At 41.5% G+C, this 25536-nt stretch overlaps 1 protein-coding gene across 6 annotated transcripts in view; it reads right to left on the bottom strand.

The window, feature by feature from the left end:
• The window catches only part of LOC114354390 (microtubule-associated protein futsch), a 71820-nt gene that overhangs the window by 37852 nt on the left and 8432 nt on the right, over window positions 1-25536 (bottom strand). For 5 of the 6 annotated variants that reach the window (XR_003656018.1, XM_028306760.1, XM_028306761.1 and 2 more), the window contains exons 2-5: window positions 9062-9116; window positions 8375-8486; window positions 7868-7993; window positions 86-7770 (exon numbers count right to left, since the gene is read on the bottom strand). Coding sequence is in view for 5 of the 6 variants with exons in the window: in XM_028306760.1 (XP_028162561.1) it covers window positions 86-7770; window positions 7868-7993; window positions 8375-8486; window positions 9062-9115 (7977 nt within the window). In the remaining variant the exon portion in view is untranslated. The remainder of the gene's footprint in view (window positions 1-85; window positions 7771-7867; window positions 7994-8374; window positions 8487-9061; window positions 9117-25536) is intronic. The other variant, XM_028306759.1, reaches the window with a different exon arrangement.

The following is a 25536-nucleotide window of genomic DNA, read 5'->3' as shown; positions in this document are numbered from 1 at the left end:
AATTAGAAAACGGTCAGTAAAAACACAGGCACATAGAAGCCACGGAAATAACACACACCGGCATGCAAAAGATTCGGGCACTGACCATTTGTTCCAGGAGGTCCAGATCGTAGATATCTTCTATGCAGGGCTGGTGGTGGTCGAGGCTGCGGCGGCGCTCGGGCGCGCGCTCGGCGCTGGCGCGGCGCAGCTCGACGCCGAACTTGCCGCTTCCCCGCCGGCTGCTCGCTTCCGTCTCCTCCACGATTTTCGTTTCTTCCTTAATCTGGCTAGTTTTCGTCGGACGCTGGTATCCAGGCACCTTATCCTGGGGCGTCTTTTCGGCGTCCGACCGCAAGTTTGGCGATTCGGCTCTCTGTGCGGGATGGCGAGCGGTCGCCGTTTTGCCGGCCGCGGTGGTTTCGGCGCTTTGCCGCATCGGCGAGCGAGTCCGCGGGACTTCCGGCGACTGCGTCGTGAGTCGAGTCGGGCTCCCTCGCGGCTTGTCGTCGAGCACGCGGGCGTGGTGCGGCGCGAGAGCGGGAGTCTTCCCGACGGGACGGTCTTCGACTTCTGGCGCGTCGGGCGCGGCGTCCGCTTCGCTGTCCGCGTCCAACGCATCGAAGCCGTCTTCGATGGACGGATGAAGAACGATCGTGGAATCCGTTTTCGGGGACTTCTTGATCACGCCGATGTCCGTTAGCTTTGTTGTCTTCGATGTGGTGTCTTTCGTTTTTTGAGTGGTTGCGATGTTCTCGAACAGAGCTTTTGCCTTTTTGACGGCTTCGCTGCTCCGCAAAGTCGTTATTTTTATTGTGGGAGTTTTATCGGTGGGCCTCAAGTTTGGACCGGAGTGATCTTTGACCTTGGCGTGGGATGAGGTGGTTTCCTTTGCGAAGGAACCCAGTTTGTGGTCACCGCTTTCACGAGTCTTTACGTTTCTTTCGGTATCTTTGTTATTGTCGTTATCGCCAGTTACAACGGTTTCGTCGGCGGTAGTTATGCTGTGTTCTGTTTCCTCAGTGTCGTCATCTATATTTCCAACTATTTTTCTCATAATAAGATCATGTTGTTCTTTAATCTTCTTTTCCTTTTCCTCTACCTCTTGGGACTGGGTGAGGAACTGCTCAGCTGTTTTCACGAATTTATTTACTTTGTCAGAAACGCTTAGTAAACAATCATCGCTCTTTAATGATTCGTCAACATCATTCAAATTGGGGCGCTCCACTTTTTGTGCTGGCTTTGTTTTCGAAACTTTTGTATTTTCTGCCGTTTCAACAAACAAATGAGCCTTATCATTTACACTTAGTTTTGTGTAATCATCCTGATAAATCGTATTTCTATCATATTCATCAACAATCTTACGTGATGGGCTTCTGCTATCTTTAGTATCTCTAGGACCCTTAGCAAACTTATTTACTTTCTCAGACACAGACAACAGACACTCGTCGGACTTTAAGTTTTCGTCAATGTAATCTGAATGAACTTTTATTTCAGTTTCTTTGAAATATTTCGTAGCATCCTTTTTATCTTTATTTACCGTCTCAATTTTGTTAGTAAACTTGGTAACTTTATCATTGACACTCAATAGACATTCATCAGATTCAGTGATGCGACTGTCTGATACTTTGACAAATAACTCGTCATCCTCGCATATTTCAACAATATCGTCAACAAGAGATTCCGCCTCGTGGATGGTGTGATGAGTGCGTTGGCGAAAATCATCATCTGGCTCATTTACTTCGTCAGGGAACCTAGGTGTACCGATGTCCTCTTCTCCAAAATTTATTGGAGTTGGGCATATTCTATCGGGAGAATTTTCTCTGGATGATTTAGCTTGTTGTACATCAATAATGACATCATCATCGTCCGTGGACGTATTTAATGCCGTAGCTGATTTTGGTTTACTTGGCAACTTACTCTGTGAGACCGATATGGTTGGTTTCTGAAGTCTGCTTGTAGGAGAGTGTTTTGAAGTTTTTGTGGACGGTGTATCGTTCACTTGTATTTCAGGTTTTGACTTCATTCTCTGTGGCGAAGGCTTCTTAGTCTTCAAGGATAAGTCACTCGTAGTTCGCGTTACTTTTGCATCTGTATCTTTCTTAATGATCGATGAATTTTTAGGTGTAGGAGCTCGTTTTGGTTCAGGCTCATTATACTTGGTAGGCGTTTGAATTTTGCTGGTTGTTTTTATTGTTGACGATTTTGTGAAACTAGATTGCGACGTTGTTCCAGAAGTTTTCTTTGTTTCTGTTGTAACAATTGTTTTATCAGCTTTAGTGGGCGATGTGATGTTGGTCGTCGGCTTACGACTGCCGGGAGAATGAACGGGTTCTCTTGGTTTAATTCCGCTAGCTTTTGGAACTTGTGGCGATTGCGGGCGCTCAATGGAGCTTGGCGCTTTCTTAGGGGAGATACTTCTTGATTTACCTGGTGATTCTGGTGCTTTGTCTCCTTTAGTTGGACTGGAAGCTGTTGTAGGTTTTTTGACTGGTGAGACATTTCGAGACGATGGTTTACTTGGCGTCTTTTGACTGGTCGGTTCTTTTGATTTATCAGTTTTAGTTTTCTTAGCATGAGCGTCATCATCCTTGAATGTAGTTTGTACATCCATGGTATCTTCATGGTGAGTAGTAATTTGGACATTATCAACACACTCTTCAGTGATGATATCAATATCCTTTAAACTAGTCGTAGACTTAGGAGGACTTTGGCCACGTGTTGGAGATTTTTCAGATCTATTCGGTGAAAGTTTTCGTAAGGACTTTTGTACTTTGGCCAGAACTTCTTGTTCCCTTTCTGAAATAACAAAATCTTCAGTATCTATTGTAATTTTAGAGGTTTTCTTTCCAGGCGAAGGGGTTCGAGAATGTGTAGGTTCCTGAGGCTGCCTCTCCGGAGCCACGCTCGATGGAACTTTCGCATGCCGTGTTGGTGATTTGGATTTTTCTCGATGGACTTGCGTAGTTTTAGAATCTCTTTCCTCTACATCGTATGTCTCTTGTTTGATTAAATGAGATGACTTAGGTATGATTTCTGATGTGTCTTGTGGCTTACGTGTTGGAGACCTTGTTTTCCCTGGGTAGCCCTGGGTGACCTTGGTATAATGAGTTTCATCGCTTTCTTCAACGTTGTAAGTGTCTTGTTTGACCAAATAGGTCGATGTAGGTATCGTTCCAGATGGCTCCTTTGGCTTACGAGTTGGAGACGTTGATTTTCCAGGATAGCCTCGAATGACCTTTGAATCTTTTGTATCTTCGCTTTTTTCTATATCGTAAGTTTCCTGCTTGATCAAATGGGTAGACTTAGGTATAATGCCAGATGGTTCTTTGGGTTTACGCGTTGGAGACATTGATTTTCTTGAATGAACTGTCGTCACATTAGAATCCTTCTCTTCTTCAGTTTCAACAACATCGTAAGTCTCCTGTTTGATCAAATGAGAAGATTTTGTATAAGTAGGAGTCACACCTTCATTAGGCAGTGGCTCTTTAGTAGGCGAACGGACGTCTTTCGCTGGAGATCTACGGTCTGGACTTGTAGATTTACGTTGATGTTTTATTACATCTTCTGTCGTGGTAGAATGTTTTGTAATATCTGTCACGTCAGACTTGGTCTCCTTCACAGTTGTGCTTTCCTCGACATCATAAGTCTCATGTCTTATTAAAGTAGCTGAAGTTGGTTTCATATAGCCTGGCTGTTTTCCAGGACTTGCTGGTCGTTTCGATGGCGATGGTTCCCTAGTTTGTTTGTCAATGGGTTTCTTTGTGGTATCTGCTGACGGCTTGCGCTCTGGACTCTTGCTGGGTCTCGAATTAGGTTTAGACGGGGAAGTAGTCCTTGGTTTTTGTGGTGATCCTTTGTGGCTTATTTTGCGTTCAGGACTCTGACTTATCTTCGAAGGATATTCGCCCTTGGGGCTATCTCTAGGACTCCTTTTTTCTGGACTTATACTCGATCGGATAGGCTTTATTACTTTAGGTTTATTCTCTCCAGTCTTTTGCGTGTCTTGTGTTGACAGATGGTATTCATCATAAGTGGTGTCAGTTGTGTCACATTTCGTCTCCGAAAATATGTCTTGTAATTTTGTTGGTGAACTATCCCTTGATGTAGGTTTTCGTGCACCTGGACGAGAGTCTTTTATAATTTGTTCACGCTCCTTAGTAATGAAGTCGGTTTGCGTAAATTCCGTAACTTTAGTTTCTTTTTGGTTGGGGTATTTAAACGGCGTATCATCTTTCGGGCTCGGAGTTAAGTAAGGAGACATATTAGGTGAACCAGTGTCGGCCTCAGGCTCATTCAAAAGAAGGGTTTTCTTAGTTGCAGTTTTGTTTCTATTGTCTTCCATCATACCCAGGATTTTTCGACATCGCTCTTCGTAAGTCTCTCGTCTTTCCAAAGGTGGCTTAGGCTTGGCTACGGGTTCGCCAGTTCTCGGCTCCTCAGGACGATCCTTCTTTACAATTGTGTGCTCGGGATGATCGGGAGTTTCAACCGTTGGCGACACCTGAAAACTAGACGGAGGCTTCTCAGTCGGGGATACTCGGTTTGTGTAATTGACAGGTTTCTTCAAAGAGCTCTTTCTTGGCAGACTGTCAGTTGGTGTGCCTCGTTTCTCAGGAGATGGTGATCTGCATGGAATTTTAGAAGGTGATGGTGATCGAGTAAATTCAAGGGTATCAGGTCGCCTTTGATAAGTAGTCATTTCATCAGTTTCACTGGTCACCACGTAAGTGTCTTCATCGTCCAAGTCTGTTACTATGGTTTGTTGCGGTCGCGGTGAGCTGAAGTACACAAACCCACTGACAGAGGTCGTGGGTGAGCTTTGTCCCGTCGATGGTGCAGTCTCAACCGGTTTAGGCTTTCGTGTGGGACTAGTCGAAGGAGTGACGAGTTGTCTGGGACGATCTTTAGTAACCGTCTTCTTGTTGATTTCCTCGGTTGTTCTCTCCACATTAATAAACTCATTCGTATGTTTAAATTTAGAATCTTTTGTGACAGACTTGGTGGGCGACACACTATCCCTTGGAGTCTTTTTAGTGGGCGAGGATGGGACGTCAGGAACTTTTCTAGGAGAACTAGATTTTTCGCGACGCGTTAAGGAGTCGTATCGACTCTGTTCTGTGGTGATTTGTGTAACTTCATCCACATTATGTTGTGAGTTTCGCTGTTTTTTATCGTACGTTCCAAATTTAGACGGCGAGCCTTCCTTGCTAGGGACATCTTTGGTCGATTTTTCCGAATCCTTTATCGTCGAGGGTTTGTCTTTCACAGGGGATGAGTAGTCTCTATCGGTAGGTTTTTGTTGATGCGTTGTGACATCATCGGTGTAACTAGTGTACTTCGTAAAGTCTGTAACATCTTTTTCTGTTGTTGAATTTTTCGTTACCTTATCGACTTGATCTTGAGTAAAAGTAACAGGCCCTTTAGGGGGAGACGGCGAACGAGAAGTTTTCCTTAGTGTTGACCGCGGAGTGTCCGGGCGGCTGTCACCTGAAGGGCTGTGGCGCGCCGGAGATGGAACTTTCTCGTGTGCGCGGTGTATGTTATCAGTTGTTCCGTAGTCTTTTTCTGTAACGCTCACGTCTTGTCTACCAGTACGAGTGTACATTTTAGTTTCTTCATCGATGAATGTGTAATGATCTTCTGTTGCTTTTGTTATCTTCGATTGTCTAGCGGGGGACTTCCTATCGGGGCTCGCGGAGGGCTTGTGAGGTGCACTTCTCGGTGCATCAGTCGTAGGACTGGTCTTGGTGGTCGCCGTCGGTCTCATATATCCGGGTTTTCTCTCCGGGCTGACTCTCGGTTGCTGAGGTGTAGCTTCCTTTTGATAAGCAGGCTTCCTTTCGGGACTCGAACTGGGTCTCGTATTGAGCTTTGAAGGAGAAGTGCTACGTGGGAAATTGGCGGTAGGACTTGAATATTGGTCTGCAGGAATCTTATATCCTGGGGTCGAGTCAGTCGGAGTAGAATATTCTTTCGTAGGGCTTTTTGTGGTTCCCTCACCTGGTTTTCTGGTAGGGCTCTGACTAGGTCTCGTAGAATATGTATCATTATGATCTCGAGGCTTCGAGGGAGAAGTATGTCTAGGAAAGCTATCCGCTGGGGTGCCATCAAACGCAGGCTTCCTATCGGGGCTCGGGCTAGATCTCTGTCCCTTGGGTGCTGGTTTTCGATCAGGACTCACGCTCAGTCTCATCGAATGACCCACAGGCCTAGACGGGGAAGCCGTTCGAGGGTGGTTGTCAGCTGGACCGGTTTTGTTCGGAGAGCTCCTGTCGGGACTGGCACTCGGGCGGTACGTATAATCTTGCGGTTTCTTATCAGGGCTAACGCTGTATCTCGGTCTAGATCCGTCCTGCGGCTTTCTATCCGGACTGGAGCCAGGTCTAGTGGGAGATTTTCCGTGAGGAGGTCTTCCCTCGGGACTGGTGTACCTGTGCGTCTTGCTCTCGGTGACGGATTGCGTAGAATGGGAGCTCGAGTATCTATCGGACACGGTACGAGTCGGGGAGTGTCTGTCGACTTTGCTGGGACTCCCGCCGCGGCTCGGAGGCTTCCTGGAGGTCTTGTCGGGGCTGACGCTGCTCCTCAGGGACGACGTGCTCGACTGAAAAGTGCGGGCGCCCGGCGACGAGGCGCGGGTGGAGGGCCGCGTGGAGGGCGGCGTGTCGGCGCGCAGCGAGCTGGCCCAGGCCTGCTGCGACGGACTCCAGTCGTTGCTTATCTTCTTTTGAGAAAAATCAGTTTGGTACGTCGTCTGGTATCTCTCCGTGCTCGTTTTTCTCTCGACCACTTCCTCGACCTTATTATCTCTGGTCGTGTGATGAACTCGTTCCGCCGTACTCTTGGGCTGATCGCACTCCTGCGGACCGGGTCGCCGCGCGCTCCTCTCGTCCGTGACGACGTCACGTCTGATTTCGTTCACATCGGACTCGAGCCGCTGCTTGTTCACTCTCTTCTGACTGTCGTAGGTGTCGTTCTCGGTCGTCGTATAGTGTGTTCGCTGATCCCTTTTGAAATCATAGTCGTCGGACGTCTTTTGGGAGTCCACGATGTCAACGAAATCATTGTCGACATTGTGACGGGTAATTTTCGAGGTCGATTCCCTCACGTCAGATTTTTGTTGCGACGTGGTGCGGGAGGACCTGTTCTCGCTGGTGGTGCGGTGCTCGCGGTGCTCGGCGCGGCTGACGTGCGCGGGCGCGCGGAACTCGCGGCGCGTGCTGGTGACGCGCGTGCCGTCGGGCAGGCGGCGCGTCTCCACGATCACTTTGGTGTCGTCGTCGGGGTAGTCCACCTTCCTGGACACCAGTTCCCCGGTTTCCAAATCGCTCCTTCTCAAGTTTTGCTCGTAATCGTTAGTCGCCTCTCTTCTCTGCGTTTCTTCGGTACGGTTAGTGTCGCGCGTGAATTGTCGTCGGTCACAGTCGTCGTCGGTTAAATATGGCACTGGGTCGAGTTTCGTCGAGGAGACCTGCTGGAACTTGGACGTGGAGGAGGAGCTGGTCTTCGAGGACGAAACGTGGGTTCCGTCGTCGGTCTGGCGCACGACGTGCTCGCGGGCCGCCGTGCTGGTGGAGCTCTCGTCGCGCTGGAGGCTGGAGGTGTCGTCGTGGTACTCGGTGTGAGCGCGGCGCTGCGTATCGAGCGCGGCGAAGTGCCCGCGGCCGCCGGGCACGTCGTAGTGTCCGGCGACGTCGGCGGCGACGGTGCGCACGCGCGTGTGGCCGTCGTCGCTGGTCGTGTTCTCGGACTCGACGTTCCAGCCGGCGTTGGAGAGCTCCTTCAGATCTGCAAAGAGTTCGGGCGTCATTGGCGGCGCGGGCTCGCGGGCGGGTGTTACCGGTTAGGAAGCGTTAGTCGGTTATTGTATCGGTGTGGTAGGCACCTTGGCCGCGGTACGTGAACTCCTTGGGCGGGGAGCCCGCGTCGCGCACCTCCTTGCTCTTCATGGACTGGAAGCTCTGGTCGGCGAAGGACTTCACGTGGCCCTGCGTCGACGTGAACTCACAACCTGTCGAGGGGGGCACACACGGCTACTCTAGAGGCTTTACGTAAACAGTATAAATACGGCACAGATAAATATACTTCTACATATAAGTGTACGAGTGAGTGACAAAGGGTGACACACATAACTAGTGTTTGCTTTTTCAAATATATTTCTACAAGCGTGAGACGGTGTTCGCTAATCTTGTCATAAAACTGTCTCATAAAATAATAGTGTAATTACATTACATATTAATTAACGACAATATTAAGCGCACGGACTACTGCTATGCATATTAAGCACATTTAATTTTATTAAGCTAGTGGTTCAACAACGTAATAAAGTTTGAAAGGGCTTGATGAGATCACTGAGTGTGCACAAAGGGTATTATTGCAAGAGGAAGGCTACCTTTGTCGCCGGCAGGCTCCGGCGAGTAGAGGTTGCGCAGGCGCTCCTCGCGCAGGCGGTACATGTGTGCGCGGATCTCTTTCTTGCGGGAGAAGTCCTCTGTCTGCTGCCACTGGAAACGTTAAGTAAACTAATTAAATAAAGTGAGCATATCATAAAACATATCCTCATTGAGACCACGATCCTAAGAGGGTTTGATGCGGCGACTTAACTTTAGTTGTTTAATAGGGGGTTATTCGTTCCTTAAGAATACAAATTAAGTCTTATTTACAATTGACATTGAATTATTATGATATGTAACTATAAATTTTTGTTTGTATTTTTATATGGGACTAATAATTTGTATGCCACTCATAGGCCAAACATACGAGCTCTACCCATTATTATGTACCACCTGAATTCTACATTTACCTATGTTTTACAAATAAATTATTTGATTGATTGATTGAATTAATAAATGATACTATAAAGAATTCATCGTATTGTATGTTCATTAACTTGCTTCAATTCTGCACAGACATGCAGTTAGTTGCTCCTTTTCGTTTCGTAATAGCTATTGCAACTGTAACCTCTTGCTATTGATATTCACCAGGCGTTTATCCATGCATCTTAATTCTTTCATTCAACATTGGAGTCATAAAATAAAATATAATATGATGAAACAACGTGATTATTATAATAACTTACCATACGCCGCAACACGTCCTCGTCGCGAATAAGTGACACGTCTCCTTCAGACATTCTGTGAACAAATTAAAATGGAAATAAGTAACAAGCACTTATGCAATTCAAATTATTTATGTTTCAATAAATATAGTAGTAATTTCATCACATTAAAATTTAGTATCTTGTATATTTAAATAAACATAGCCGTATAGAGGCATTGCCTAAGAAGGACATGTTTCTGATGCCACATTAAGTAAAGTGACATGATCATGAGACTGCACAGCACTACATTGCGTAATGGTCAATGCAGTCATTCCGAGAACAACCTACAAAACTATAAAAATAACAAGCTTTTTGTAGCACCCATATAATTATGTGTGAGACTGTCAATAACAATACCTACATTTTTATTCAGACAGCACCAATTTTTGTGACATAAATTTTAATTAACCCTCAAGGCTGTCTACCGTTGACTCTCAGCCCCGAGCGTCGCATATACAATATAAATTTTGTAAACATGAATAAATAAATATGTATTTATTTTTATGAAAGTGTCATAATCATCTTGATTAAAAGTTTTAAGCATCTAGGTTACTTATCATTTTCCCAATATGCTATTAAAAAAATCCTACTAGGGCGTAATACTTAGGCAAGGATAGTGTTTTATTTAATTGCATACTGGTTATTATATCTGGAATTTTCAATCGGTTACTAATAAAATTCGCGTTATATTGACCGAGTATGTACTGGAACATATACAAGAGTGAGCGATTGTTTAATATTATTTTACCAACTGCAATGAATGAAGCAGCGCCGGCAAATACAGTGCATATAAAGGTATTTATGCCAATGTTTACGCTGACGACACGTGGAGAGACCAATTGAACTTGCTGAAGCGCATGCGTCTTTCAGGCCAATTGTGCAGCGACCTTCGCGCCCTGATATGCTGACAATATCATGCCTTGCATTGACACAAATCAAGGAAGTAAAATATGTGCTATACTATGGTAAAACAAATCCTATAGACTGAAAAATATTATTGATGCATTGGATATTCTTTTGAAGACTCACAAAAAATCATATCGTAAGTAGAGTACGTTACGGTTTTGAATTGAATCATTCTAAATTTCTGATACTATATGATTAATAAACGAGGATCTGAGCATTAGAGACAAATTTCAGGCACTGAATAAGTAGATGTAGTTAATTACGTACATTCATAACTGGTTAAAGGGACCGACTGCATTCGACCTGCAATTTTCTTTACTGGTTCCAATTCTGGACGTATCAGACAGAACGCTTTCAGGAATTCAGATTATTGCTTTCTTGAGCAATAAAAATTTGTGTCAATTGATAAGCAGCAACTTTTATCAGCCTACAATTAAGTGCATCGATGACTTCACGTCGACCTTCCAGCAATGTCATACAGATTATTTTGTATGTTTTTATGCCCTGAGTCACGCATCCTCGCAAGCACGAGGGCTGCCTTGAGCGCCAGATGGCGACTTGTTCAACAGCAGGTACACTTGTCCGCCATGTTGGGCTGAGTGCCACCCCGGCGCCCTTGTCCTACTGCAAAACGGCTGTATATGGACTCAGCATAAAGCCTGTGGTTTTGCCTTTACGGGGCAGTTACTGCAGCGTTGAAAAAAATGTGGCACAAGCGTAATTTGTAGTTAAGATAGTCATCGGTTTGTAGAGCTGATTAATAAATGCATGAAGATTGTAAAAAGATTTACCGGATGGAAAGAAAAATCTTTGCAATTAGTATCTACGTGTAGGTAAATAAAAGTACATACCTACTTAATATGTTACAATACTGTTTCCACAGATTCTTTGCTCATTACACTTTCTCAGAAACGCTTAAGGGAGACGCGAAACTAAAAAGTAAACAAAAGCCGCAGTCGCCGAAGATGAACTCACGCGCACAGCCGGTGACGTCACTGCGCAGGAGTCGATGACAGTCGCGTGATGCAACTAGTCTGCTGTCGGCGCCGGTAATGATGATGTATCGATTGTTTGGACATGTGTCGAGTGATGAAAGAGTTTAAGTGCGAGAGACAGTTACCTACAAGTGATGATCTGATGGCTTTTGGAACTGGCCAAGTAGTTAACTGTAAAGTAATACTCTTACCTACTTGTTCAAATAAATTTGTGCCACACTATCGCCTTCTGTCATGGTCTTGTATCAGGGAATGGTTGTAGCATTGTGTAAACGGTTACCAGACAACGCATTTCTGTCGACTAATTAATGAATTGCTTAACTGGAGGTGAACAAGCAATGGTAACACCGGGCAGTAATCACCTTTTACTGCGCCATGTACAAATTACAGGCGGGCCCTGCGCCCTGCCGCGCCCGGGATCCGAAGGCTTGACCTGGCCAACGAGAGGTGAGCTTTCTAACTACCAGGCTAATGGGCAGACACTGTGATTGCCTATATTTTAGACAAGCTATCGCCCGCGGCTCCGCTTCCGTGAAACTCGGTTTGTATACAAGAAAGTGGAAGGCGCATCCTCGTCAATCCTCTATTAACAATAATGTTCAACTATACTGAGTGTAAAAACTAATAAGGTAGAAGGATTACATATAACCAACTAAATTATTTAGGTTAAGTTACAACATAATGTCCTACTTCAGCATTAGGTAACGTAACTTAGTTGCAGTCGTTCTGCAGTTACGTGGACGCGAGCATATTCCAATAGACGACAGCTAAATAAAGTCATTAAAATCTTATTTTATCAGTAGTAACAAAGTAAACAAACTTTAACTTATTTGCATTGTAATCGAAAGGCATCAACACAAACACATTGTCCCACTGACTCTACTGCAGTCTTTGTTCAGGGAGTGACTAAACCAATAATTGTTTTCTCACTTACTCGTTAGTGTTTGTGACACGGTCTTAAGAGCGTTTACGTCTAGCGTGGCATGTCAAGTTTAGGTAATTTCGATGCTAGTTTTANGACTGACATGTTTATCGTATAGTACAGTCCACTATGAAAATTAGCTGTAGTCTGTTACAACTACTTATTTTAATGTTTTTTGTCACTTTCTAAGTTTTGAATTTTATGGAATTGGGAAAGAAGTATCGAGTTTGAAGCGTTCATGAGCAGACATTGCAGTTGAATATTTAAGTTCTGAATTTGATTATTGATGAATAATAAAATAAATCCTTCTAGCTCGATTGATGGTTTCATTTAATTTATTTAAACCAGGTTACCTTTAATAATAGTTTTCGTTAATTTATGAAAATGTCAAATTAGCCCGTAATCCTGAATCCTGATACCTACATAAATTTAGCCTATTAATTTAACACATGTAGGATTGTACTCAGTGTTGCACTATCAAATGCAATTGAAGCGCCTCTATGCCAGGGTTTTTATGTTCCTGGTCAGGCTATACATTCATAACTGGTTAAAGCGACCGATTGCATTCGACTTGCAGTTTTCTTTACTTGTTCCAATTCTGCACGTATCAGACAGAACGCTTTCAGGAATTCAGATGATTGCTTTCTTGAGCAATAAAAATTAGTGTCAATTGATAAGCAGCAACTTTTATCGGCCTACAATTAAGTGCATCGATGACTTCACGTCGACCTTCCAGCAATGTCATACAGATTATTTTGTATGTTTTTATGCCCTGAGTCACGCATCCTCGCAAGCACGAGGGCTGCCTTGAGCGCCAGATGGCGACTTGTTCAACAGCAGGTACACTTGTCCGCCATGTTGGGCTGAGTGCCACCCCGGCGCCCTTGTCCTACTGCAAAACGGCTGTATATGGACTCAGCATAAGCCTGTGGTTTTGCCTTTACGGGGCAGTTACTACAGCGTTGAAAAAAAATGTGGCACAAGCGTAATTTGTAGTTAAGATAGTCATCGGTTTGTGGAGCTGATTAATAAATGCATGAAGATTGTAAAAAGATTTACCGGATGGAAAGAAAAATCTTTACAATTAGTTATTTATCTACGTATGGGTAAATAAAAGTACATAATATGTTACAATACTGTTTCCACAGATTCTTTGCTCATTACACTTTCTCAGAAACGCTTAAGGGAGTCGCGAAACTAAAAAGTAAACAAAAGCCGCAGTCGCCGAAGATGAACTCACGCGCACAGCCGGTGACGTCACTGCGCAGGAGTCGATGACAGTCGCGTGATGCAACTAGTCTGCTGTCGGCACCGGTAATGATGATGTATCGATTGTTTGGACATGTGTCGAGTGATGAAAGAGTTTAAGTGCGAGAGACAGTTACAAGTGATGATCTGATGGCTTTTGGAACTGGCCAAGTAGTTAACTGTTAAGTAATACTCTTACCTACTTGTTCAAATAAATTTGTGCCACACTATCGCCTCTGTCATGGTCTTGTATCAGGGAATGGTTGTAGCATTGTGTAAACGGTTACCAGACAACGCATTTCTGTCGGCTAATTAATGAATTGCTTAACTGGAGGTGAACAAGCAATGGTAACACCGGGCAGTAATCACCTTTTACTGCGCCTTGTACAAATTACAGGCGGGCCCTGCGCCCTGCCGCGCCCGGGATCCGAAGGCTTGACCTGGCCAACGAGAGGTGAGCTTTCTAACTACTAGGCTAATGGGCAGACACTGTGATTGCCTATATTTTAGACAAGCTATCGCCCGCGGCTCCGCTTCCGTGAAACTCAGTTTGTATAGAAGAAAGTGGAAGGCGCATCCTCGTCAATCCTCTATTTATAATAATGCTCAACGATACCGGCTACAAAAACTAATAAGGTAGAAGGAGGCTAACATTACATTTAACGAACTTATTATTTATTTAGGTTAAGTTACAACGTAATGTCCCTACTTCAACATTAGGTAACGTAACTTAGTTGCAGTCGTTCTGCAGTTACGTGGACGCGAGCATATTCCAATAGACGACAGCTAAATAAAGTCATTAAAATCTTATTTTATCAGTAGTAACAAAGTAAACAAACTTTAACTTTGCATTGTAATCAAAAGGCATCAACACAAACACTTTGTCCCACTGACTCTACTGCAGTCTTTGTTCAGGGAGTGACTAAACCAATAATTGTTTTCTCACTTACTCGTTAGTGTTTGTGACACGGTCTTAACAAGCAATTAGCTGGTGCTTGTAAATGGGCATAGTGACGTCACTCCGCAGCCTGCTATCAGTGTCAGCTATCACGGCTGGCCACCCAGGAGCGGTTGCGTACGCGCCGGTAGGATTACGAGATAAACGCCATCGGAGCTTTTAGGGTGACATCGTTTCGACGTGATTTCCGAAAGAAGTGTGTTCTTAAGTAGTATAAGAGTAAAAGTGTGTTTTGGGATTAACTGGATAGATGACCAAAAAAGCCTAGTGGTTATTATTATGATCAAACATAGGAAACATTAAAGTCTTAACATGGTCGAGCTTGGAAAGAAGGCCATAAAATATATACCCGATATGCAGTGCAGTATGAAGGATTTTGTAAATTTATTTGAGTCAAAGTAAGTAGGTACAGAATACATAAATACCTACCTACTAGAACTGTCAAAGTAACAAATTCATAGTTAGGTAGGGATATCCTGACTGCTATTTTCAAAACAAAAATGATCTGAAGATATTAAATTAAGTTTGACAAAAACAAGAGCTTGTACTTGCCAAAAAACAAACTCAAATAAGTATTAGTTAAGTTATCCTCTATCGTCTGTCGGAATCATCGCTCGGTCCAGACTGATGTCAAACCTGCCGTAAAAGCAACGTAACGTGACTCGTCCAAGGTTGTAAGGGCCAAGATAGTAAGTATTCGTAGAAAGTGCTCGTTCGGCCCGTCCGCGGACGAGTGTCGTCTCGCACCAGCCTTGACCCTGCGCGCGCGCCGACACTGTTGCCATGCCAACGCCGGCCATTTGGAAAGAAAAAGTGCAGGAATACACGCTAGCAAGCTATAAAATGATGTCCCTAATGAAAGAACAGGACCAACTGTAAAACAGTGAAGCGAGAAAAACAGCACCAAACTTTATTATTAATACAAAATCAAGAACTGAGAACCTGCTTTAATGAAGGTCGTTAGAGGTTAAGATTTTTTCATAATGTCATAGGTTACCTAAAGAAATCTATCAAGTAATCAAGCAGGATATGGACGAAAGGTTTCAATTCTAAAATAATATAATTCTAAAAATAGTACGTGCATTAGCGTATTTAGCGTAGGTTAAGACGTCTGCCTCACTGGAATGTAACCATCTAGTAAAGAAGACGAAAGAAGAAACATTAAACATGATTGAACTAGGTACGAGTAAATATGATAAATTAATGTCATTTCATCGAAAAAATACAAAATGTTAGAGTCACAAAAACTCTACCCACATATTGGAAAACTTCGAATAAAGGACCATTTTAAGTAGGTAATATAAAAAATACACCCAATTATTGAGCCGTAAAGAATTCCTACTTGAATAAGAAAGCAAGTACGAAACGTTAAATATCGAATTGCTCCACATTCGTAATATCAATGGATGTAAACGATTTTATGGCTTCGAACTAATTTCAGACTGACTTGTATTCTCCTTAACAAGATACAGTAAATTCTACTTGTAATGTCTTCACTGACGGTAAAGCACGAAGCTGGCTTGCAGCAAATTCAATTAAATGTATTGTTAAGGCGCGTTCACCCTAGAGCTTTCAAAAGCTTTAGTTAAAAATGTTATGAGCAAGATTTGATTTGATTTGCAAGGTAGTTAATTCTTGCTCGCTATTCAAAGTATTGCTTCGTCATTGAATGTCATTTAAATACACAACATACAGTTGAAAATCAAGAGCAGCAGTAAGGAAGAAGCCGACGTTCCCGCCGATTAATGATAGTAAAGGACTGAAATTGATAACAGACGTCGTTCGTATTCGCTATAAACATAATCTACTACACAGACACAGGCACTAAACTACTACGTTTACCCTCAGTGAGGACACGCCTTTAGGAAGATGTTAATCTCCGTGCGTAAGGAACAATGATGACGGACGACGCTTCCGTGACCGTGTTGATGCGTCATTTATCTAAATACATGCAGGAGGAACGATGGACTTTGTCGATATTATTAATCTTTTTCCATCGTCATTCTTCGAAAAGAATTGTTACTTTCTTATAAACAATTTCAGAGATTTTAAGATTGCTGTAAATTAGGACTCTGAATCACAGTCAAAAAAATCTGAAAACGACTGTCGGTAAATAATTTTGATTGTAAAGCTCATTGATTCAGACTCTATTTAAAATTGATCTTTTAAGAATTAAAAATTGAGTCTAATTACCAAAGACAATCTGTTTATTTTGTTGATAATAATTAACAGCCGATTAAAATAAATAAACAGGCGCCATCTTCATTTACGAGTAGGTAGTAAAGTTCGAATCCCATCGGGATAACGATTAGCTTAACGGGAAACTCATTAATTTTGTCAGTTAAAACGCTGTAAAGTAAAGACAGTTAATTTTGCATATCGCTATAAAAGTCTATGTTAAGCCATAACAACTTTTATTGCTTTTAATCGTTTAGTTTTGAGAATTTATCGTCGTACAACACCGTGAGAAATCAACAGTGGAAATGAAAAGTAAACATTAATAATAAACATTTATTACTACGTACCTAGTTCCCAACAACATGAAAGCGACACTTAGGTTATTTGTATGATTTATTTCGTATTCAAAGATTAGCCTGTCACACACAACACGGGATATTGCTAAGGATTATCACGTAAAAGGTATGGAGACAAACGTATTCGTTTTTTATTAGTAAATATTTAGTAGGTACCTTTAATAACTAATAAAATAAAAACAAATAATGTATAAATAAGTACCGCAAAATAATAGCCCTGTTTTTGCATGAGCTTCTAAAATTNTTTGAACATTGTGTTTATCGCCAGACTTGTAAATCGGAACGACATGACACTGCTTCCATAAATCGGGCATTGTACCCTTAGCCAAGGATAAATTAAATAAAATACATATAGGGTAAGCCAAAGATTTGCTACAGAGTTTGAGAAAGATGGGTGGAATGCCATCAGGCCCACACCCCTTAGTAATATCAAGTAATTTCAAGTATTTCTCCACCGTGTCTGCAGCGATATCAATAGTACTAATCACTTTTAATGGATTTGAATCGTTTAAGAGTCCAGCTTGTGTATAGTCCGAAACAGAGGGTTCAAAAACTGAGCGAAANCATCGCACGGTTGGTAGCGGCCTGCATCCAGCGCCTTCCCGCTACCTTTATCAGGTCGTCGGTCCACCTTGTGGTGGGTTGACATTGCAGAATATGACTTTTGATAGGTTCATCATAGAATTCGGCGGGGATATCCTCACGGAGGAAGTTCGTAAAAGGGCGGAACAAGATCTTATAATAATGCAAGGCCGAAGCTGTTACGCGCGTGCTCCTACGTGTAATCCGGCGAGTATGCAATAAATAGTAATGTCTGGTAAATAGTGGTAATACGTATCGTNCTAACTATTTATGTGTATAACATATTTGTAGTATTACTGGTTAATGATTGTAACGAGTTGAAAAAGTACTGTTTTTGCGCCAAACGGCGTAAACGCTCTTAACAAGCAATTAGCTGGTGCTTGTAAATGGGCAGTGACGTCACTCCGCAGCCTGCTATCAGTGTCAGCTATCACGGCTGGCCACCCAGGAGCGGTTGCGTACGCGCCGGCAGGATTACGAGATAAACGCCATCGGAGCTTTTAGGGTGACATAGTTTCGACGTGATTTCCGAAAGATGCGTGTTCTTAAGTAGTCTAAGAGTAAAAGTGTGTTTTGGGATTAACTGGATAGATGACCAAATAAAAAACCTACTTAGTGGTTATTATAATAAAACAAAGGCAACATTAAAGTCTTAACATGGTCGAGCTTGAAAAGAAGACCATTTATATACCCGATATGTAGTGCAGTATGAAGGATTTTGTAAATTTAGTTGAGTCAAAGTAAGTAGGTACAGAATACATTTAAAATACCTACTAGAACTGTCAAAGTAACAAATTCATAGTTAGGTAGGGATATCCTGACTTCTATTTTCAAAACTAAAAGGATCTGAAGAAATGATATGAAGTTTGTCTGGTTGTGGTTACCAAAAAACAGACTCAAATAAGTATAAATCCTCTATCGTCTGTCTGAATCATCGTTCGGTCCAGACTGATTTCAAACCTGCCGTAAAAGAAACGTAACGTGACTCGTCCAAGGTTGTAAGGGCCAAGATAGTAAGTATTCGTAGAAAGTGCTCGTTCGGCCCGTCCGCGGACGAGTGTCGTCTCGCACCAGCCTTGACCCTGCGCGCGCGCCGACACTGTTGCCATGCCAACGTCGCCCATTTGGAAAGAAAAAGTGCAGGAATACGTAAGTATGTAAATGCTAGCAAGCTATAAAATGATGTCCCTAATGAAAGAACAGGACCAACTGTAAAACAGTGAAGCGAGAAAAACAGCACTAAACTTTATTAATACAAAAACAAGAACTGAGAACCTGCTTTAATGAAGGTCGTTAGAGGTTAAGTTTTTTTTTTCATAATGTCATAGGTTACCTAAAGAAATCTATCAAGCAGGATATGGACGAAAGGTTTCAATTCTAAAATAATACAATATTAGTATTAGTAGAGTGTGCATTAGCGTAGGTACAGATGCTTGCCCCACTGGAATGTAACCATCTGGTATAGAAGACGAAGGAAGAAACAATAAACATGATTGAATGAGGTAAGGTACGAGTAAATGATGTCATTTCATCGAGAAAATACAAAATGTTAGAGTCGCAAAAAGTCTACCCACGCCACGTATTGCACTTCGAATAAAGCGCCATTTTAAGTAAAATAAAAAAAACCCATTCAATTAATTATTGAGCCGTTAAGAATTCCTACTTGTATAAGAAAGCAAGTATGAAACGTTAAATATCGAATTGCTCCACATTCGTAATATCAATGGATGTAAATGATTTTATGGCTTCGAACTAATTTCAGACTGACTTGCATTCTCCTTATCAAGATACAGTAAATTCTACTTGTAATGTCTTTACTGACGGTAAAGCACGAAGCTGGCTTGCAGCAAATTCAATTAAATGTATTAAGGCACCCTAGCTTTCAAAAGCTTTAGTTAGAAAATAATGTAATGAGCAATCTTTGATTCGCAAGCTAGTTAATAACTTATCAGCCGCTCGCTATTCAAAGTATTGCTTCGTGTACATTGACTGCCACTAAAACACACAACATATACAGTAACCAAGAGCAGCAGTTAAAAGAAGAAGCCGACGTCCTGCCAATTAATGACAGTAAAGGACTGGAATTAATAACAGTTCGTATTCGCAGTAAACATCATCATCACTCGGATAGACTACACAGAAACAGGGTACTAGGTACTAGCTACTACTTCCACGTTCACTCTCGTTGAGGACACGTCTTTAGGAAGATGTTAATCTCCGTGCGTAAGGAACAATGATGACGGACGACGCTTCCGTGACCGTGCTGATGCGTCATTTATCTAAATACATGCAGAAGGAACGATGGACTTTGTCGATATTATTCATCTTTTTCCATCGTCATTCTTCGAAAAGAATTGTTACTTTCTTTCCAACAATTTCAGAGATTTTAAGATTGCTGTTGAAGAATTAGGACTCTGAAACTAAAATATCACAGTCAAAAAAATCTGAAAACGATTTTCGGCAAATAATTTTGATTGTAAAGCTCATAGATTCAGACTCTATTTAAAATTGATCTTTTAAGAATTAAATTCAGTCTAATTACCAAAGATCATCTGTTTATTTTGTTGATAATAATAAATAGCCGATTAAAATAAATAAACAGGCGCCATCTTCATTTACGAGTAGTAAAGTTCGAATCTCATCGGGATAACGATTGGCTTAACGGGAAACTCATTAATTTTGTCAGTTAAAACGCTGTAAAGTAAAGACAGTTAATTTTGCATATCGCTATAAAAGTCTATGTTAAGCCATAACAACTTTTATTGCTTTTAATCGTTTAGTTTTGAGAATTTATCGTCGTACAACACCGTGAGAAATCAACAGTGGAAATGAAAAGTAAACATTAATAATAAACATTTATTACTACGTACCTAGTTCCCAACAACATGAAAGCGACACTTAGGTTATTTGTATGATTTATTTCGTATTCAAAGATTAGCCTGTCACACACAACACGGGATATTGCCAAGGAGCATCACGTAAAAGGTATGGAGACAAACGTATTCGTTTTTTATTAGTAAATATTTAGTAGGTACCTTTAATAACTAATAAAATAAAAACAAATAATGTATAAATAAGTACCGCAAAATAATAGCCCTGTTTTTGCATGAGCTTCTAAAATTCACGAGGTATCTAATAAGGCGCTGGAATTCGTTTGGTGTACGTCTACGATATTAACCTTTGCCGGCATTCCGGGCTTATCTGATGCGCTGCCTCTATTTATTTACTCAGTTCAAATGCGCAGTTTCTGCAGTTTACTGAAGCAGAAATATTTTATAGTTAAGTGGTACCAGCTTTATATTATTTTTCTGAGTACTCACTCAAATTAAATACTATAAATAGTTGTGAAAAGTAAAGAAAGTGTTAAACTAGAGAAACGAACACTCCACGCACTGAATAACAAATCGAGCAAATTGGCAAATCGAAAAATTATTCAAAAGCTTCTCTAAAACCCAGGGCCAATGTCAGTAAAAGTGCTTTCACTGCATCACAAGTAAACATGTGATTGCGACGCGCGGTGGCGTCAGTATGCCGGCCGCGTCTGCGTCTGCGCAACTACAGTTTTGCGGAAACCTCCGCGTGACGTCACGCGCCGGATGTAGGAAATGTAAGGCTTTTACTGAGTAGGTTTGTGGATGGAATAGTAATATAGTCTTTGTAGCAATTTTTGATGTCTTACAACTTACATAACAAGTTGTAGGAATTTTACAAATGATTTTACCCAAATTTTGTTATGTCCTCCTGACGCTACTGTGGACTCTACCTAATCACTATTTATACTTTATCCCATATTTTCCTTTTACAGGTTTTTGATACGGTATGTAACTGTGTCTGATATAGAGTTCACAATAATAATCCAATCTACTTTTATTAACTTGCTTGCTACCAACAGTTTTATTCATCATATCATATGGTTTGGGTTAGCGTTAAACAATAATCAGTAGATAGATACATACGAATATTACATATTGCGTTTAATAAATTACCGTCTCGCCTCCCTTCACGTTCCACAAATATGGAGTTGCATCAATCAAACAAACAAACAAATTAAGGTGATAAGATCATCTGCGCTCACGCACTCGTCTCGTCGCGCATTCAATTGCAAAATTGGCAATAACTTGTCAAATAACACTTATCGCAGCCTTGCACGTGGGCCGGGTGATGTCACACGCAAATATCCTCCGAAGGTCTGCGGGCGGACAATCAGAGAGATGACCGGAAGAAAACGAAACATTGGGACATAAAATATTGCAAAGCAACGGAGACAATCATTAGTGGGCTTTGATCCAGTTATAGGAGAGCTTTCTAAATGGATCGATGAAAAAATTTATACCTAGACGAAGACGGAGGATTTTAGGCCAAGAGACACAAGTTTAATCATTGTTAGACAGTCTGAAATAAAGTTGACGTTATAAGTATAGATGTATGATATATTTTAAATTTAAATACTATGTAGAGGCTAACAGTAAACGAGTAAAGAGAAACAGACGGTAACACGTCCAGCGCGATACCATCGGCTCGGTTATTGAAAGCACGAAAGCCATCGATTGATCTTTATCGGACAAAGGAGTAATTACAGTCTCCAGATGATCGATATAAAACTGTGCAACGGGGCAGGCCCTCTTCCCGTCCCAATCTCAACCGCTGGACAAAGATCCATAAGTTAAAATTAAATATTCTCAAAGGAAAATAAAGAAAAAGTACCAATGTTTGTACGTTTTTGATAATTTGGAATGGAAATAAAATTAGATTCACCACGCGTAGGAAAAACATGTTCTTTCTATTCCAACATTTTGGTCAGAAGTCAAAACTAAAATCACAGAGATACAAATTCTTCCTGCAACAATAAATGGTAAAAAACGCGTTAATCTATAGTGAATGTAATCGCAGAGCTTAAACTTGCAATTCACAGTCGGCTTCATAGTCGATTAAGTGATCAAAATATTTATTTGAAAAATATCACGTTTTATTTAAAAAAGCGTGTGGCCAAGGATTGTACAAAATATTAAATGGATGGAATTAGGTATTAGACTCATCCAATACTTTGATAGAATAGGTTAAGGAAAAACCAAAACTCCAAATTAAAAACACGAAAGCAATGGGAACGAATAGCTGATTCAGTAGTCCCAGTTACAAATAGGTAGGTTTAAGTATACAACATAGGAGCCTTCAATTATTGTGTTAAAATAAATTAGCCGTATTTAGTTACACGATAAAGTATCAGGTCGTGTTAATAAACGCGTGCAAAGCCTAGATCTCGGCTCCAATGATCTCACAACCGGCTCGGTTTGAGGCTGAATGGCGTGAGTCAGCCACCCACTGCACCACTTGTTTGGATGATCGATTGTTTGCCAGAATCGATTGCGTTCCTGTTTCTAAGAGTGAGAGCACACTCAATAGTTTGCGCTCAAAGACTTAAGTAGTCAAAGTTCCAACTTTCCAAAGGAACTTCTCGGCAAGATTGCATAAATCGCAGATTCAATCACAATCAAAGCGATAAAATCTATCCGCGGAATCTATCTTCAGCTGAGCCTTATGTTGATTCTGTCATTCGGTCAATCAGTCACGGAACAAGTAGCATGAAGGTGAAACACGATGTGGTATGGCATTTTAATGTCCATCTAACATTGAGAAAGTAAAAACTGAATGCTACCATGCATTCGCAATATCTTCAAGTGTCGAGTGTGCTCGGGCCACAATGATTGACGACAACATGCTAATGTGTGCTGATGATGTGTCAACGCGGAAACAGCAAAAGCTAAGTGGAACGTTGATTGTGGTAATCTGACAGCTGGTGTCAAATTTGTTAAGGATCAAGATGACGATTGAGATAATAAAAACCGCGAATAACATCACGAGACAGCTGAGGACATTTGGACAGTGGACCAAAATAGAACAAGAATGACAAGTAGATTTACACACTGCAGATTTGATACTGAGAAGAATTAATATTAAACGCTTCAAGAGTCATCCAACATTGACCAGTTTACCTTTTTTGGATTGTTTACCTACATGCTCTTTACCACAACCATTTCTAGGTTACTTCTATTAGAGATACCTACTTGAAAAAACAGATGATCGTATGCTGGTTTTAGCAATTACATATCACCCACCAGTCTCGAGGTATGTGCCCAAATGCCTTCTACGGGCCGCTCTAAATGGGCCCTCGCTTATAAGGAAAATTGTCCGACCAAGCAAAAAACAGTGACAGATGCAGAATAAGTAAAACTTATAGATCTTCGTGACAGTGTTCTGAATTGAATAGGTACTTCTGAAGCTCAATTTGGAATACAACGGAACAAAGTAAACGACGACAAAGCATTTTAATGAATTCAATTCAAACTTTAGAAAGCTGAAACATTCACATTTAAGTAAAAATGACGCTATTAATTTTTCCAATATGCAAATTATAGTTAAAGAACTAAGTATTACATGTCTGGAGCAAATGGGTATGATAGGTATTCAAACAAAGATTTTCAAATGATGTTTTCTATGAAACAAGTTTGTGGAGGGATAGTTAACGTATTCCAACGTCTTGTAATTATGATAATAAAAAACGTAATACTCATTATTGTGAGGGGTTTGTACAAGGGCTTGTGTTGGGTCCACGAGTAATGTCGGCCGGCTCCCAGCCGAGTGAGACTTCACTCACGGTATATTATTGGGTTATTAAGTCTGCGTGGTGCATAAATTCTACGAGCATTAACGCAAGTCTAGACTAGTGAGGTGCTACATCTTAGAGGATGGCAGTTTGATGCTTTCGAGCAGTCACGACTGGGGATGATCATCATTAACTACTCGCTTATGGATGTCCATTAAGCAGTGGATTGTAACTCGTACTCCTTATTTAATCAACTTCGATCTGAACCAAATCGATGATTCCTGCTAATTGACTTAAAACAATCAATACTCGCGTATCTGTAGCCGTGAATGCTACGATTTGCAGATATTCTGAGGAAACTCTTGAAATTTNGGTAATTATTTAGTGTAAACTTCTCGACTTTTACTTAGAAAAAAATTCAAGATGAGCCAGTAAGTTTTGCAAACAGGCATCACTACAGCGCCGCGCAGGATCGGGAGTGCGCACGCCACACGCGCATCGGAACTGGTTTGCGGCCGTGGGTGCCGCCGCCTTGTTTGTTTTGTGCGCGCGCCGGCCAATAATGCTGCCAACGTTGGCTCCAATGAGACCATCAATAGCCTCCACTGAAGGAATGAAAATCTTTATGATATCTACTTCAACTCCATTGGACGGTCTTGGTAGTTGAAGTTACGTTTATCTCCAGCAAGAAATGATCGATTAAAGTAGGTAGGTATTACAAAAAAGTTGAAGAGTGATCTTAGTGTTCATTTTTTGTCAGCTAGCTTATGAATTTATAGGCATCAACCACAGATTTGAATTCATTAGTTGTGGTTTTTGCTGGCGAAGTGGCTGGTTGTGGTTTATTTTTTATGGGGTTGCGTGTTTAACAAAGTCGTATACTAGGATTCAATCTAAGAATGTTTTGATTTCCATTGGCAATGGCAATGGAAACGAATGGGTTCAAAACAAAATGGAAGATATAAATTCGCAACGAGTTAGAACTAAGTATTCTACAGACGCGTCTAAACGCCGAATTAGGAGTTGTTATTTTTTACGATATGCAAATTCAGATTATGGTTTGGGCATATGAATTTATTTAAAAGCCTTTTAGGGCATAAACGCCTACACCGCTGGTATGAGCCGACTTTGCTTAGCAACGCTGCGAACACAGTGTTATTTCCGAGAATATCTTGTCCAAGCAGACAAAGAGGCACTTTAGATGTTTATATGTGGATAAGAACGTTTTTTATCTAGAACTTTTTACGACACATAAACCTAACTAGAAAGCTCCAGAGTCCAGAAAGACGGTTCAATTAGTCAGTCTTGAATACACCGTGGTTCTCTTGTCCTGCACCCGTGATTGCGCGAGTTATTTATCTATGCAGAAAATAAACACTATAATGCATCATGTAGGTATGCTAATAGCCCGCGAATGATGTCTGCCGACAGTCGATTGCGTCGATTGGACATGTTTTTCTATTGGACGTTGATTGAAGGAAATTACAGTGTTTACCTTCCCGAGCGACATTTAAAACAAGATTACAGCGTAGTTTATAAATAGGCTGTAGTTTTACAAGCATAATATGAGAATATTATGGGAAATTTCTAAACACTTAAGTGGTTTCTTTTCGCATAGTTATATTCGTTTTCGTAGTTTAATTTCAAGGTGCAGCATCTGCTCATAGAGCCTAACAAACTGTATCTAACAAGTTCCTTCTCCAGGCTG

This window comes from Ostrinia furnacalis, unplaced genomic scaffold (genome assembly GCF_004193835.3).
Source record: "Ostrinia furnacalis isolate ACB-3 unplaced genomic scaffold, ASM419383v2 OfSCF2047, whole genome shotgun sequence".
NCBI lineage: Eukaryota > Metazoa > Arthropoda > Insecta > Lepidoptera > Crambidae > Ostrinia > Ostrinia furnacalis.
This window is presented reverse-complemented; position numbering and strand designations above follow the sequence as displayed.